This window comes from Lactuca virosa, chromosome 3 (assembly GCF_052849685.1).
Source record: "Lactuca virosa cultivar CGN04683 chromosome 3, Lactuca_virosa_CGN04683_v6, whole genome shotgun sequence".
NCBI lineage: Eukaryota > Viridiplantae > Streptophyta > Magnoliopsida > Asterales > Asteraceae > Lactuca > Lactuca virosa.
Window position 1 is genome coordinate 43,020,900 of NC_136428.1, and position 17,017 is coordinate 43,037,916.

Here is a 17,017-nt window from a genome sequence, read left to right on the forward strand (position 1 = left end):
GTTGATAGCATGGCACACACCATAGTCTTTCTGGCCTGGGAGATTACTCTGATATTTTATCATATGTTTTTGGCACAGTATTTGATATGATGTTTTGAGATACATGATACATTGTTTTCTCTATGATTATGGATGTTTTATGGTTTTATAATAATTTTCAAAACGAAAATTTTGAACTGTATTTTTGGGTTGTTTTAAGTTGGTATTAGAGCCTCGGTTTGAGGGATTTGGGCACACTCTCGGCTGTGTCTGAACTCAAACTAAGGAATTGGTATGAAAATTTTCAAAAGAAAATCGTTTTTATTAAAAGAACTTCGAGAAAAAAAGAAAAAAAAATTTGAAAAGAGAAAAGGGTGTGGTGCATGCAATCAGCCGAGCTCAAGTAAGTACTCCCAAATTACCCGTACAAGTTATTGTTATGTGATGTTTATCAGCTTTATGCGAACAGCATGCTAGAATTAGGACTAAGGATCTAGGGAGGATGCCTTATGTGCCTATTATATGTGTATCAGCATTATGATTGCATGCTGGTTTAGGACTAAGGATCTAGAAAGGATGTCTGATGTGCCTGTTATATGTATCTCAGCTTTATGAACTGTATACTAGTATAGATTAGTCAGGGGTAGCCTGAGAGAGATATGCTTGATTATGTTTACTCGATGCTCGAATGATGCTTGCTTTGTGCTTTTAGGATTTCTAGTTATCTTTTACTAAATAGTAAGTGAATATGTTACGTTACATATTGCAAGGATTAAATAATTTTAGAAGGTTACGTCTAACTTTATTGCGCAGCTCTTTTTTGAGTCCAACTGTTGTAGGGTAGGATATCTCATTCGAAGAATTATCTAGTCTTAGTAATAAGTAATAATATTCACAAGCTAGTTAGGGGGAGGTAGCAGGGACTTCTTATGCATCTGATAGCGGAAAGTGGGTTGGTGATTACTCTAGGACAAGCCTAGGAAGAGTTTAGTATGAGATCAGCAGTAGTAGTGGTAAAAGGGACTTGGTGGAGTCGAGGTAGTTCTTGAGGAAAGTACGGATAGATGTGGAAGGTAGTATGGGCCTGTACTACTGAAAGCAGAGGATCCGTACTCGAATCAAGGAAGGCTGAGATAAGATCAGGGAACTTGTAGTGTATGTGATCCCTCGAGCTATGATAGTATTCTGACGTCTATTATGATGTGTTTTTCAGAATGGTGGTTTTGCGGCCTAGACCAGCGGTTGGCAGTTTGGGTGCCGGAGAGGGATCGGGCTCAGGCTCTGGAGCCGAGCAGCTAGATGAGTAGACTAAGGAGTTCATCTCCTCGGAGATTACGCGCAGCATACTAGACCATACTCCGGTGATTTTTGGATCGGTCAAGGAGCATATCTTAGAGCTTTTGGATGAGAAGTTGACCGCTTTCCGCACTGAGATAGCGGCCATGATGGGATCACGCACATTGACTTTTTCAGGGAGTTCAGAGCTTGTGGAGCTCCCAACTACCATAGGGCTCGGGACCCCATTGCGAGTACCAGATGGTTGGCGGATGTCACCAACGCATTCTGCACCAGCCGATGTCCCGAGGGGGACAACGTTAGGCTTGCATCCTGTCTTCTGAAGGACAGGGCACGTGATTGGTGGTAGGAGGTTGGGAGATCCATTGGCGATGACACAGTGTTGGATGCGATGACCTGGGGTGACTTCACGACCAGGTTCAGGGCCGAGTTCGCACCTATTATTGAGGTGCAACAGCTTGCTAGGGAGTTCCAGGATCTCCAGCATTCGACGGAGACGGTGGCGGAGATTACCGCCAAGTTTAAAGAGAGGGCCCTACTTGTTCCGCAGTATGTGGTGGGCGAGGAGATGAAGCAAGCCAGATACCATGAGATGCTGACGACTGACATTAGACAGTTTGTGAGTCGCTCCAGTTGCAAGACGCTGGAGGACATGATTGATAGGGCTCGAGAGAGGGAGTTGGATTTAGAGATGGAGATGAAGAAGAAACCAGAGTGGATTCAATCAGGGGGTTCGGGCAAGAAGCCCAAGGTATCAGATCACAGATCTCGGAGCCAGCAAGCCACGACCGTTGAGGCAAATGCGGCAGGATGCACAAGGGGACGTGCAAGGCGGGGAGTTCGGGCTGCTACAAGTGCGGCCGAACTAGTCATATGATTCGGGATTGCACAGCCACTACCACCACCACGACAGCATTAGATCTGATTTGCTTCCAGTGCAATCAGAGGGGACATAAGAGGTCCCAGTGCCCGAGTTTAGCAGCAGCAGGGAAGGTGGCAGCGCGTTCTCCTGCCACGTTGAGGATTACATATCGCCGTCAGGGCCAGGCTGAGGCAACTACGACGCGGAGCAGGGCTTTTCAGCTTACTGCAGAGGAGGCACGAGCAGCTCCGGACGTGGTGACGGGTATGTATCTTTCTATTATCTCTTTATTGATATTGTTTGTTGCTTATGTTTGCATGTTTTATTATACGATCGTTCCTTGTGAACGGTATATCAGCTTTAGTACTGTTCGATTCGGGTGTCACCCGATCTTTTGTGTCTCTCGCGCTCAACAGACGGTTTGTAGGAGCTTCGGGGGAGCTGGGTTATCCACTGGATGTAGAGATAGCAGATAACAGGATCGTCATTGTCACGAGGGTTTACAGAGGATGTACACTTCAGTTATTTGATCAGCAGTTTTTAGTAGATCTGGTTCCTATTCCCCTGCGAGGGAATAAGGTTATAATAGCTATGGTATGGTTGAGCCCCAATGGGGCAGTGATAGACTGTAAGCAGCAGCTGGTTAGGGTTCGCACTCCTAGTGGGGGAGATTTAGTGGTCCATGGCGACGCGGACCGACTTTCTGTTCAGCAGCGAGAGTGAGGCGCCACATTCAGCAGGGTTGCACATGATATGTCGCTTATGTCATGGATACCCAGGATAAGGGTAAGGCGACGGTGGATGATGTGCCGGTAGTGTGAGAGTACCCGGACGTATTCCCGGAGCATTTACCTAGGATACCTCCGGAGAGACAGGTTGAGTTTCGAATTGACCTGGTCCCTGGTGCGGCTCCGATAGCCAAAGCACCATATCGGTTGGCTCCTCCCGAGATGCAGGAGTTGTCTACGCAGCTGCAGGAGCTGCTAGACAAGGGTCTCATCAGGCCGAGCAGTTCACCATGGGGAGCCCCGATCCTGTTTGTGAAGAAGAAGGACGGGTCACATCGCATGTGTATCGATTACCGGGAGCTGAACAAGGTAACAGTGAAGAACCGCTACCCACTTGCGAGGATAGATAATTTGTTTGATCAGCTGCAGGGAGCATCTTGGTTCTCCAAGATTGATCTACGGTCAGGATATCACCAGATGCGATTCAGGGATGATGACATGCAGAATACAGCTTTTAGGACTCGCTATGGATATTATGAGTTTGTGGTGATGTCGTTTGGGCTCACCAATGCCCCATCCACGTTCATGGACCTCATGAACCGCGTGTGCAGGCCGATGCTGGATCGGTTTGTAATAGTATTTATTGATGACATCTTGGTTTACTCCAAGACTCAGGAGCAGCATGAGGAGCACCTGAGGGAGGTGTTGGAGACACTGAGGAGGGAGACACTATATGCGAAGTTCTCCAAGTGTGAGTTCTGGTTGCGCGAGGTGCAGTTCCTTGGGCACCTTGTCAACCAGAAGGGTATTTTGGTCGATCCGGCCAAAATAGAGGTCGTGATGCAGTGCGAGATTCTGAGGTCTCCATCTGAGATTCGGAATTTCCTGGGTCTGGCAGGGTATTACAGGAGATTTATCCAGGACTTCTCCAAGATTACAGTTCCGTTGACCCGACTGACCAAGAAGTCGATGGTTTTTCGGTGGGGATCTGAGCAGCAGGCAGCCTTTGAGACGCTCAGACAGCGATTGTACGAGGCACCAATTCTCACCCTGCCAAAAGGTGTAGATGACTTCGTAGTCTACTGTGATGCATCGATCACAGGCATGGGAGCAGTGCTGATGGAGCGAGGAAATGTGATAGCTTATGCCTCGAGACAGTTGAATCCTTACGAGGCTAACTATCCGACGCACGATTTAGAGTTGGGGGCAGTGGTGTTCGCCATCAAGATTTGGCGACATTACCTCTATGGGGTCCGATGTACCATTTACACGGACCACAAGAGTTTGAGGTACCTCATGGATCAGCCAAATTTGAACATGAGGCAGCGTCGGTGGTTAGATGTGGTGAAGGACTACGATTGTGAGATCCTTTACCACCCGGGCAAGGTTAACGTAGTGGCCGACGCCCTGAGGCGCAAGGCAGTAGCGGCCCCGATTCGAGACATCTGTCTGAGGATGACAGTGATTACTCCATTATTGGAGCAGATTAGAGAGGCGCAGGTTGAGGGCCTGAAGGAAGAGCGTCAGAAGTGCGAAAGGATTGTGGGTCGGGTGGCCTCGTTTGATTATGACAGCCGAGGGTTGTTGACCCTGCATGGAAGGGTCTGGGTACCGTACTGGGGCGGAGTACGACAGGTATTGATGGATGAGGCCCACAAGTCCAGATTCTCCATCCATCTGGGGGCGACGAAGATGTACAGAGATCTTCGATCTGATTACTGGTGGAACTGCATGAAGTGGGACGTAGCTTGGTACGTGGAGAGATGCCTGGCCTGCAGGAAGGTCAAGGCGGAGCACCAGAGGCCGTTAGACATCCCTGTGTGGAAGTGGGAGGACATTACTATGGACTTTATCACTAAGCTTCCCAGGACTGCACGTGGGGTCGACTCAATATGGGTCATCGTGGATCGGTTGACCAAGAGCACCCACTTTATACCGATCTAAGAGAGCATCTCAACCGAGAAGTTGGCCGAGATTTACATACGAGAGGTGGTGGCATGGCATGGAGTGCCTGTCTCGGTAGTGTCAGACCGAGATGTCTGTTTTACTTTCAGATTTTGGAAGCGATTTCACGACGAGATGGGTACTCGTCTCCACTTCAGCACCGCTTTCCACCCTCAGACGGACGGACAGGGCGAGAGGACGATTCAGACTCTCGAGGAAATGCTTCGAGCATGCGTGTTGGATTTGGTGGCAGTTGGGATACGTACCTTCCGTTAGCGGAATTTTCGTATAACAACAATTACCACTCCAGTATAGACCGGCCTCCTTTCGAGATGCTTTACGGGAGCAAGTGTAGGACCCCAATCTGTTGGGGTGAGTTTGGTCAGAGGGTCATGGGGAGTACGGAGGTAGTACTCAAGACTACAGAGAGGATCCAGCAGGTCTGAAGCAGGCTTCAGACTGCCCAGAGTCGGCAGAAGAGTTACGCCGACAGACGGCGTTCGGACTTGGAGTTTCAGGTGGGCAAAATGGTCCTCCTGAAAGTGTCACCCTGGAAGTGTGTTATCCGGTTTCGGAAGCAGGGCAAGTTGGGCCCCAGTTACATCGGCCCCTTCAGGGTCGTAGCCCGGGTGGGCAAGGTGGCATACCGATTGGATCTTCTAGCCGAGCTTAGTCAGATCCACAACACTTTCCATGTTTCTCAGCTTCGGAAGTGCCTAGTAGATGAGACAGCGGTTGTACCCTTGGAGGACATTCAGGTTGATGATAGCCTGAATTACATTGAGAAGCCAGTGGCGATTCTGGATCGCAAGACGAAGGAGCTGAGAAATAAGAGAGTCGAGTTAGTGAAGGTATAGTGGCAGCACCGGAAGGGTTTAGAGTGGACTTGGGAGTCTGAGGAGGAGATAAGGGAGCACTCCCCGGAGTTGTTTCCGGATTCAGCAGTAGCAGACTTCGAGGACGAAGTCTGATTCAAGACATCCGTCTCTCGAGGTATTATTTAGATTATGTAGCTTAATATTAGCTTTGGGCCTTTAGGGGTGGACCTTAGCAAAAATGGGCCAAGAAGTTGGGTTGCCCATAAGTCGTACGTTGGGCGTAACCTGGCGTACGCGGGGCGTAGTGGCACATTGGATTCGAGGGACTCAAGGGCGTACACGCAGCGTACCAAGAGGTACGCCTAGCGTATGCGGGCAGATGCCAAACCCTAATTTTTAGGGTTTAAGACATATAAATACCCCATTATAGCCTCCCCTCTAGCCTCCTCACCAGTCCCTCACCCTCAGAAAACCCTAATTCGCCTCTACTCCATTGTTGTGTGTGCTTGACCTTTTTGAGTTAATTGTTGTGAAGAAAGGCTTGGAAGAAGTGAAGAGAAGTTGGAGGAGAAGCACTTGAGTATCTTGAGCTCAAGGATCTGTAACAAGTTCATCTTTTGGCACCCAAAGGAGGTATAAAGCTCCTACCTTTCCTCTTAGAAGTATAGATCTAGGGTTTTGAAGCTTTGGACCTTTTTAGGTCCAAAGAATGGATCTTGTTCATGCAACTTCATTTTTGAGCTTAGGCTTGCCACCCTTGAAGCTCAAAGTGTCCCTTAAGCAGTAAAGTTGCAAGCTTTGAAGCTTTGATGTAGCCATGCATGAGATCTAGCCATTTCCATGGAGGTTTATTGCTATTTTTAGAGTTGGGTTCATTTGGTGGGTTGCAAGCCATCAAGTGATCGAATTTATGGGTCAGGATGAAGTATTAGACTGAGATCTGTAGTTTGGACGTAGTGTCTTAAGGGATTAAGCAGTTTTGGAGAAAATGGCTTAACAGGAGAGTACGTTGGGCGTACACGCCAGTACGCGCAGCGTACAAGCCATTCAAGCAGTACGCGCAGCATACAGAAGGGTACGCTCAGCGTAAGCTCAGACAGTGGGCTTTATGCAATTGGGCCATTAGTGGGCCTTAGTGGGCCATGAGTGGACTTATAAGGACTAGTTGAAATTGGGTCTTGGATATGGCCCACAGTTAGAGCAGGGGTAAAATTGTCATTTTACCCTTAGTGGGATTCTTAGTTTTTAACTAAGTGTTATTTGGTCATAATAGCCGAAGAGTAGTTGGAGCAGCAGACAGAGTTACCTTGCACGAGTTTTCAGCAGCCAGATTGAGAGGTGAGTTTCTCTCAAGTAGGAACGGGTCTAAGGCCACAATGCCGGCCCGTTTAGATGTTAGTAGTTCCGGACTTCGGTCTGATGTCGGGGCGGTCCCGAGAAGAATATATGTATGCTTGATGTCTTTGTGATCCATGCATGTTATGTGTTATGTGTTCCGGGCTTCGGCCCGTTGCCGGGGTAAGCCTGATGCAGTTTATATGTTATGTTATGTGTTTATGATATATGTTATGTTGTGTATGTGCCCGGGTAAGCCCGATGTCGGGGCAAGCCCGATGCCAGGGTGAGCCCGATGCCAGACGTAGTCTGATGCCGGGGTAAGCCCGATGTCGGACAGGAGTCTGATGTCGGGTAAGCCGATGTCGGGTTCGTCCCGATGCAGTTGGGAGTAGTCCCAGAGTTATGCTATTTGTTATATGTTATGTGTATGGTATGTGGTAGTTTGGGGAGCTCACTAAGCTTCGTGCTTACAATTTCAGTTTTGGTTTCAGGTACTTCATCTAGCAAAGGGAAGGGCTCGGGTTGATAGCATGGCACACACCACAGTCTTTCTGGCCAGGGAGATTACTTTGATATTTTATCATATGTTTTTGGCACATTATTTGATATGATGTTTTGAGATACATGATACATGGTTTTCTCTATGATTATGGATGGTTTATGGTTTTATAATAATTTTCAAAACGAAATTTTTAGACTGTATTTTTGGGTTGTTTCAACTTATTCCCCAACTCTAACTATATTTGATTATTCAGATGTTGATTGGGCTCGTTGTCTTCAGACATATCGGTCAACTTATTGGTACTCTATTTTTCTTGTGGCAACTTAATTTCATGGAGTGCAAAGAATTAGACTATTGTCTCTTGCTCTAGTTGTGAATCAGAGTATCGTGCCAAGGCAAACATTGTTGTTGAGATGTTTGGGTCACCCATTTGCTACATGAGATTCATGTCTTGCCACCAGATCGAGCAACCCTTTTGTGTGATAATCGAAGTGCTATCTTTCTTACTCAAAACTCTATTTCGCATAGCGGGCTAAACACATCAATATTGATAATCATTTTGTTCGGACCTTGTTTCCTTTGTTAAGCTTCGCACTAGTTTTGTGCCTACCAAGCTGCAATTGGGGGATTTCTTTACTAAGAGTCTCCCAAAATCCTTATTCGAACACTTCCGATCTAAGCTTCGTGTTGGACATCCACCAATTCGCTTGAGGGGGAGGGAGTATTAAGGATATCTCATAGTATCATTTATATTAGGAATGTATTTGTAATTATCTTTTTCTTTATAGTATATATACTCAATGAAATGTCCTCGTGAATTTATCCAACCCCATAAGATCACTCTTCACTGTTCTACTTCTATTACTTCGTTCATGTGACAACTAGCAACATATTTTTTACTTGTTTAAACATTATAAAGTCATATTTTTTCACTTATATATATAATTATATTTTGTCTAATCTAACCATAAAAATTTCATCTATACATCACATAATACATAAATTCATTGGGTCATGCTGAGTACGGTCTTCAAATTTATGTAGTATATATATAACAATATCACATTAATAGTCAAATATGGATTATGCCATAATCTCGGAAATTTCCTCAAAACACCTTTTAACAGTTTTCCCATCCAAAATGATTTCATCCACCGAGATGTTCTAGTAATTCTATAATGATAATGCAGAAAATGAGTTCATCCCATCCAAAATTATTTATACACCATCAACAATATTATTCATAGGCCACCCTTCCGATTTTACATTTATATCCCTACGGAAACCCTATATAAACCCGGCTCTCACTAATCCGTATACTCACCCTGACACCTACAATCACAATGACCTTCTCCACCATTTCCACTTACCTTCTCTTACCTCTTCTTTTTCACTTCGCCAGTGCCGCCGTTTTTAATATCCGAAACAACTGTCCATACACTGTCTGGGCTGGTGCAGTGCCGGGCGGTGGCCGACAGCTTAACCCAGGCCAAACCTGGACTTTAAATGTGGCAGCAGGCACAGAACGAGCTCGTATATGGCCACGTACAAACTGCAACTTTGATGCGTCCGGTCGAGGCAGGTGTCAGACTGGTGACTGCAACGGCCTCCTCCGGTGCCAAAACTATGGCACACCACCTAACTCATTGGCCGAGTATGCTCTGAATCAATACAATAATCTTGACTTCTTCGACATTTCTCTTGTGGATGGATTCAATGTGCCAATTGAATTTAGCCCTAACTCTGGTGGGTGTACCCGAGGCATCAGATGTACTACGGACATCAAGGGCCAATGCCCTAATCAGTTACGGGCTCCTGGTGGGTGCAATAACCCTTGCACGGTGTTCAAGACCGATCAATATTGTTGTAACTCAGGTAACTGTGGGCCAACTGATTTTTCTAGATTTTTCAAGGCCCGATGCCCTGATGCTTATAGCTACCCGAAAGATGATCAAACTAGCACGTTTACATGCCCTGGTGGAACCAACTACAGGGTTGTGTTTTGCCCTTGAACCTAGCTAGCTTGTTTGATTACGATGAGTTAAACAACTTTAATCATATACAATAAGTAAAATAAATGCATGAAAATATAGTGATGCCCGGTCGAATTATAATAAGGCTTGTTACTTGATGTAATAATGTTTTCGTTGTTGTTGTATAATATAAGACGTACGTCTGGCTTGTGATTTTCTTTCTCTACTTGGTATTAATATCAATCATAAATGGACGGACTAATATGATTATTATTCTGATTTTCTTTTAAGGATTGTTTCCTTTTTTCATGAAATTAATTTAAATTTCTTTTTGTGTATCCACGCCGATATGATGATGTTTGATGCGACCTGGTTCAGAACCACCTGAGCTATGGATGAACGGTGTCCGTCTGGAACCTGAGAGGTCACATAGAAAAGGAAGGCGTCAGCCGTCGTCCGGGAGGAGGTCCCGGAAGAACGCTCCGACGGTCAAGTTAGTAGGTGAAGTGAGAATGGGTGTATAGAGAATGAAGGTTGGAGCCAAGAGAGCTTACCTCGTCAAGGCCAGATGATAGGCCTTTTATACTGAAGATCTTCATCGGACCGTACGAGGGACAGGGACTGTGGTCCCGACAGGATCCGATGCTCTTATTGGAGAACCATGCTCCACGTTCGTGTCTGGTCCAACGATTGGTCCAGGCGATTATGCTCTGTCCTGGCGTCTTGTCGCCTGGAGCCGTTATCGTTGGACTGTAGTTAAAGGACAATGTTTGGCGAGGGAGAGCTTTCTGCGTGGTCGCCGCATAGGAAGTCGGGGTCGTTTGGGACGTCCGGGTCGCCCGATCGATTCCCTGCCGGTAGTGCCCTGCTAGGGCTCGCCTGTCTCTGGCCCGCTCTGAAGGGCACGTCATCAATGTTCATATAAACTAAATACTAAAATCAAACAGGATTAGGTTCATGGGAGACCATTATATTTTGTAAAACGAGGAGATACAATCCTAACCATTATTTTATAGATAAAAAAAACATTTTTAAAAAGCAAAATAATTGAAAATTTTCCAAATTTTTTTTTAAATATTATTTATATTTTCCAAAATAATAATAATAATAATAATTACCCTTTTTTTGAAATATTGTGAAATATTCTAGTAAAATATTAGAATATTTTACATATCTGACAAATCTGTAGAATACTAGAATATTCTAACATTCTAAAAATCATGTTAGAATATATTTACAGTGTAATATTTTATTAGAGTATTTCACGTATTTTTCAAAAAAAAAACGGTAAGTTTTATTTTTTTTAGGTAAATAAAATGACGAAAATAATAATTAAAAAAAGAATTTTCGGATTTTTCATTTTATTTTGTATTTTAAATTTATTTTTAGATTGCGTCTCACGGTCTTACAAAATTAATATGGTCTCAAATGAACCCAAACCAAATCAAACAACCTTTTTATTTTTTATTTTTTGGTTAATTTTTTAGGTATTTGGGTCGGTTTTCATATGTTGACATTCGCTTCTGTAACAACGCACTTATTCTATAATTTAGGTTTGTCAACAAGTCGGATTTGACCAGATTGCAAAGAATGATCTAATTTGATAACTTATATGACTACGATCCACCATGTTATTTTGATTAAAGTTGTTAATCACTTTCCTTTCATATAAGATTTATATTACTTTTATATATGATTGGTAGTTTATTGTTATAAAAAAAACTAGGTAAAATTAGCAGGCTATAAAATGCTTAATTTGTTATAAAAAAAAATACTTACGCACTACAAGAAATGTGACCATTAGCGTCGACATGTTGCCTCTAAAAGGTCGTCGTTGTTGTCTCGCTACAAATGTTACATATATCGCCACTATCGCCACTAATGCTTACAGTCGCCGCAAATGCTATGTCGCCACTAATCCTTACATGTCGCCGCTAAAATATTTTCTTTTTTTATTTAACATTAAAATTACAAAAAAGAATATAACATGTATAAAAACTTCTACGAAACTTAATTTTGCAGAAAAATAGTTCGAAACTTTAACCACATTTAATATTATATTTAATCCAAAATATTAATCCATAGACATCCGGTCCAAAATATTCATCTAAACAGAATGCAATATATCCAAAATACTAAACCAAACAAAACATTTCATAAATCCTAAAAAAGTAGCTACTCGTCATCATCACTCCCCTCGTTTCCTACGTTTATATTTTGTGACGGCAATGAGCGAAACCAGTCTTCCAGTGATGCACAACAGGTCGGGTCTTTTAACATTGTTTGCAGCATTTCCAACTAAAAAGAAAACAAAATATATTGCCAACATATCATAATAGCATTGTACTTTCCAAAAATTACCAAAATACAAAATCCAACATATCAAACTATAACCAACATATCATTATAGCATTCTACTTTCCAAATTAAACATATATCATACACGATATTGCATATACATTATAACATTGTACCTTTTTCATTTTTCCATTATAGCATTGTACTTTCCAAAAATTACCAAACTACAAAATATCAACATATCAAACTATAACCAAACTACATGATACACAATATTGATATACATTATAACATTGTACTTTCTTTTTCATTTTTCCATTATAGCATTGTACTTTCCAAAAATTACCAAATACAAAATACCAACATATCAAACCATAACCAACATATCATTAGAGCATTCTACTTTCCAAATACACTTAAACATACATCATACACAATATTGCATATACATTATAGCATTGTACTTTTTTTCATTTTTCCATTACAGAATTCTACTTTCCAAAAAATTATGAAACTACAAAATACCTACATATCAAACTATAACCAAACTACATAATACACAATATTGCATATACATTATAACATTTTACTTTTTCATTTTTCATTGTATGAATCAAACAAGAAATAAAATTATTGGAAACTAGATGTTTGAAAACTTGATATCCCGGGGGACCTAGTCGTTGATGCCAAAGAGAATGAGTATTGGTTGCCAGAGCTTGCGGAAGAATGGAGGTGACGGGATAGAGGTCACCTATGCTGTCACACCTAAGGAGCGTTTGTTTGGGGGCGATAATCCTTCACAGAAAAACCAAAAGCGTCAAATTCAATACTACACTTGTTATCACAAGTAAAACGACTAACAAAAATTGAATTTTTTATGATATTGGGAGTGATTAGAATTTTTTTTTTTAGAGTGAGAGTACGATATGGGTTTAAGTTAGGAAGAATGAAATGACCGGAATTTTGAATAGGGATTTTAGAACCATCACCGACTAATACATATGAGGGTGAAATGTTTTGTCACTAATAAAATTAAGTACACCTTCATTGAAGTGGAGGTGTGATGTAGCTCCTGATGGGGTTTTGATACAAAATATAAGTTTGTTTTTCGCAAAAACCGCAACGGAAGACTTTAAAAAATAACAAGTTTATTTTTAGTTCATAACAAAACCAAACCATCAAGGATTCATTTATACAGGTTAGAATGAAATAAAAACAACCAAAGAGTTTTTAGAATGACAACCTTTGAAGCCTTTGAACCCACTTGGTTTTGGGGTGTTGATGAAGATAGCAAAAATAAAATAATATGATTTCTCTATGTGTATCCTGATGGGTTTTGGGCATTACATCAATCCTATGGTGCACATGCAAACCCTAAAGCTTTGGATCTAGTTTTTCTAATTGTACATGCAATAATCATCCAAAGCTCATAAACCCTGGATCTAGCATACTATAATCGAAATTAACATATAATTAGGGTTTAGATCTTACCTTGATTGTTATGTAGCAATAACAATCACAAACCTTCTTGATCTTGACTTTTGAAAGCTTATTGCCCCAAGTGTTGCACCTCTAATGGAGTCACAAACAACACTAGCAATAAGGATAACAAGAGAGAGAGAGAGAGGAGAGGCACAAAAACTTCCAAGATCTTCTAAGAATGCTTAGCCACGTTTTTGGGAGCCTTAAGGGTCCTTATATAGTTGAGGCTTCTACGGTTATCAACTTGGAAACCCTAATCCAGTTGCTTAGTCCTTAAGCAGCCCAAAGATCCTTCCAGAATGCCCTTTGGACGATTTCTATATGGACTCTCATATAGAATTCGTCCATTGCTTCCTTATGGATCCTAAGCCCAACATTGTAACTATCTTATAATTACAGTATCAGTCCCCTTTATTTAATTAATCTCTTTTGACCACAAAATTAATTCTAAATTAATTCTTGATTAATATTAATTAAACAATATGATTTCTCTTTTAATATATTATTCACATAATACATTAATAAATCATAATTAATCCTTTTTCTCCTTAATTCATCCTATCAGTTGCTATGGTGAAGGCAACCCAAAGGGACCATGCTCATAATCGGGTCAAGTACATACCAAAATAGTTATGGGCTTAGACACCTAATCCAACATATCCACCATCAAGAGTAAGGCACTTGGAATGCAAGTTCCTTCTTGTATTCTTGAGTGTCTTAAGTGCTTAACTCAAATAAACACTAAAGGAAACAATTCAAGGAAAGAAAAGTCTAAACCACCACCGTAGGGTCGTGGTTGCCGCATCCTGCAGCCACCGGCCGCCGTGTCAGGTGGTGGTGTGCTTTGATTGCGTTTGGACCTCGTTTGGGGGATGTTTGGACAATGTGGGATCAATGAAACCCTAATGGACCCAAAGAAACCCTAGTGGGCCCAATGGAACTCTAATGGGCCAATAAGGTCCGATGTGACCTAAAAGCCCAACCAATAGACTAATGAACTAGTATTGGGTTGGAAAACCCTAATTAGGGTTTGGAAAACCCTAAGGGCGTAAAACTCTAACCTGTGGAAATTGATCGGGACACACACACACACGCGAATTATTTAATAGACTTGAAATATTAAATAATAATCATTGGCAAACTAACTTAAGACAATAATGGACTTAATGGATAAGTCCTTAATGGATTAAGTTCTTAATGGGTTAAGTAAGAAACACTTAACCGTAATCATCATTTCATGTGAAAGCCCTAATCTCACTCGGGCCTTGAATTGGGCCTTCCTATTGGGCTTTGGCGATTGGACTATTGGTGGGCCATCCAAGAATAAGTTAATGGACCAAAGTAATTAGATGGGCTTTAGGATAAGGCTCATGTGAGGACTTGGGCCCAATTTGGAAATTTGGGCCATTGATGGGCCATAATTGGGCCTTTAAGATTATATGATATTGGGCCATGTAGAGGTATGGGACCAATTTGGAAAGTTGGGCCATATGTTGGGCTTTGGCCCATTATTTGACTTTTGGGCTTTTGTAGTGTGAGTTGGACCTTGGGCTTGGAACCCAATTATTAATTAGGTATTGTTTGATGTTGACAGTTCGGAAACCTGTCAACTAGCAGCTGGAGTTTTATCTGCGGGACTTCAGCAATGCCAGGTGAGTTATCCTCACTATACTAAGGGGTCTAAGGCACCAAGGCCAGCCCATTGGATATGTTATCCTAGTAGTGTTAGAATGTTGAGTATGAGTTAGTGTTGCATGCTAGTGGTTATGCCAGTTAGGTAGATCTGTAGGACTACCTGTGTTGTTACATGATTATCTGCATGCTCAGTGGTTATGTGATATGTTGACATATTATGTGGGATGGGTTGAGGTGATCCTTCTCTGTGCGGTAACCAACAAACCCGAGAGCATTCTAGATACCAACAAACCCTGTTTGTGTTTGGACTATGCATTCAAACATTGGTCATATGTCATTTGCATACCGTGTGTTACGGAGTGGTTAGCAAAGGTCGTTTCCCTATTTGCTGGTTTGGAGCGTTCAATGTTATCTGGGTCTGGGGTCGAGATCGGTTCAAGGACATGATGCAGAAGGCCTACGGACAGGATTGGTGACTCGACCATTATGCTCGAGTCGGCTTTTGGAAGCGCTAGGGAAAGTGGGTTACTGTTGAGGCTTGGCATGGACATCGGTTATTCGGACCTCAAGATATAGGTGGGGCATCATCTCTAGGCGTCTGAGATTATTAGTCTCATTGGGATTCGGGAAGTGTTTGTCTGATCTTTAGGAGTTGCGTGGTCCTTGGGGATTGGGCCCGTAATAGAACACTCGCACGGACAAGAAGCAGGTTGTCAGCAGTTGGTTATTAAAGAGTAAGAAGGATCGAGAATCCTTCAAATCTCATGTATTGCGAAGACTTAGTCGAATCTAAGTGGGGGAGAATCGACAGGTATTCAGGACAGGGACAGGTATGAGACCGGGATGGGCTTCTCGTCCTCATCGAGGGAAAATGGCGGCCCAAGTGGCTATTTGTTTTGAGGGTTGTTCAAGTTTGGAGTACGGTAAAAGTCCCCAGCGTGTGAATCGCGTCTTCTTGGGGGCTTGATAACAGAATTTGGAAAAGCAGGTCGAGACTCCAATTATGAATTGATTTTAGTTTGGGTGCTCGGTCGAGTGTGTGATTGACTCTATATGCGAATTGAATTGATAGATTAGGGGTAAGGCATTGGGTTGTGATTGTGTTAGGGCGGAAGTGTTGTAAGACTACGGGGGTTCTGTAGCATTCACTAGCAGCCAGATGGTGTGGGAAGCGTTGTAAGACTACGGAACCCCCGTAGCATTCTCTAGCAGTCAGATGGTATGGGAAGTGTTGTAAGACTACGGGGGTTCCGTAGCATTCACAAGCGATCAGATATTGTGGAAAGTGTCAAAAGACTGTAGGGTAGTCGTGGCATTCACGGATTCATTCAGATGAATTAGACCTGGTGGAGCCAGGGATAAGACTGTTGCAACGTCATTGCAGTCATGGGGTCAAGAAAATAATGGACCGTTTAAGGTCTTTTGTGATATAAGGTTACCATTGGTCGTGTAGCAATCACTTTTAGCCTTGCATTTGGGTGATGTCAGGATCCGACGTATGGACCCGATCAGTTAGATCATAAATTGTTAGAGCCGCAGTGGCAAGATAACTAGTGGTAATTGTTGACAGAAGAGGATTGTGTTTGAAAGTCGTGTGGGATCGACTGTGTGGGAGTTCCTTTGGCACTGCAACCGGGTCGGAACCCGGTATTTCAGATGTCTGGTGAACGAGTTGAGACCAGCGAGGTCTCGGTAGATTTTGGAAGGCAGCCAGGGCGCAACATACTGTTTCAGACAGTACAGTGTTTCAGGCAGATCAGTGCTTCAGACAGTTTCGGACCTCAAGCAGTAATGGTCTTTTAGGATTTCATGCATGGTTAGAGTAACAGATTGTTGAGTGATACTAAGTCACCCACAGAGGGATCCAGCTATAATGATTTTATAGGGGCGGTCTGTCAAGGATTCAGACCATCTCAAGACAACAGATTTCAGACAGAGTAGATGTGATCCTGTTGCGAGGAATTCGTTCACTCGTGGATTTTAGGGCCTTGCGAAGGATGGTCACGGTTACCTTGGGGAAGGCTAGTGTGTTCCCAGGATTGTGGCCAGGTAACTTGAGTGGTTTGGCATGTAAGGAATGGTAAATAATGATTTCGAGGACGAAATCTAATTTAAGTGGGGGAGAGTTGTAACACCCCGTTTATTAAATAAATAAATGAGCA

At 42.8% G+C, this 17,017-nt stretch overlaps 1 protein-coding gene and 1 long non-coding RNA gene across 2 annotated transcripts in view; one reads left to right on the forward strand and one right to left on the reverse strand.

The window, feature by feature from the left end:
- The first annotated feature begins 8,794 nt into the window (after window positions 1–8,794).
- Window positions 8,795–9,719, forward strand: LOC145165555 (thaumatin-like protein). Its single transcript, XM_079084300.1, has one exon. The coding sequence runs from the start codon at window positions 8,811–8,813 to the stop codon at window positions 9,477–9,479; it is 669 nt and encodes a 222-aa protein (XP_078940426.1). The 5' UTR covers window positions 8,795–8,810; the 3' UTR covers window positions 9,480–9,719.
- Window positions 9,720–12,154: 2,435 nt separating this feature from the next.
- Window positions 12,155–17,017, reverse strand: part of LOC145165556 (uncharacterized) — a 43,494-nt gene continuing 38,631 nt past the window's right edge. Inside the window, exon 6 of the long non-coding RNA XR_013740113.1 lies at window positions 12,155–12,533. This is a non-coding gene — a long non-coding RNA (uncharacterized LOC145165556). The remainder of the gene's footprint in view (window positions 12,534–17,017) is intronic.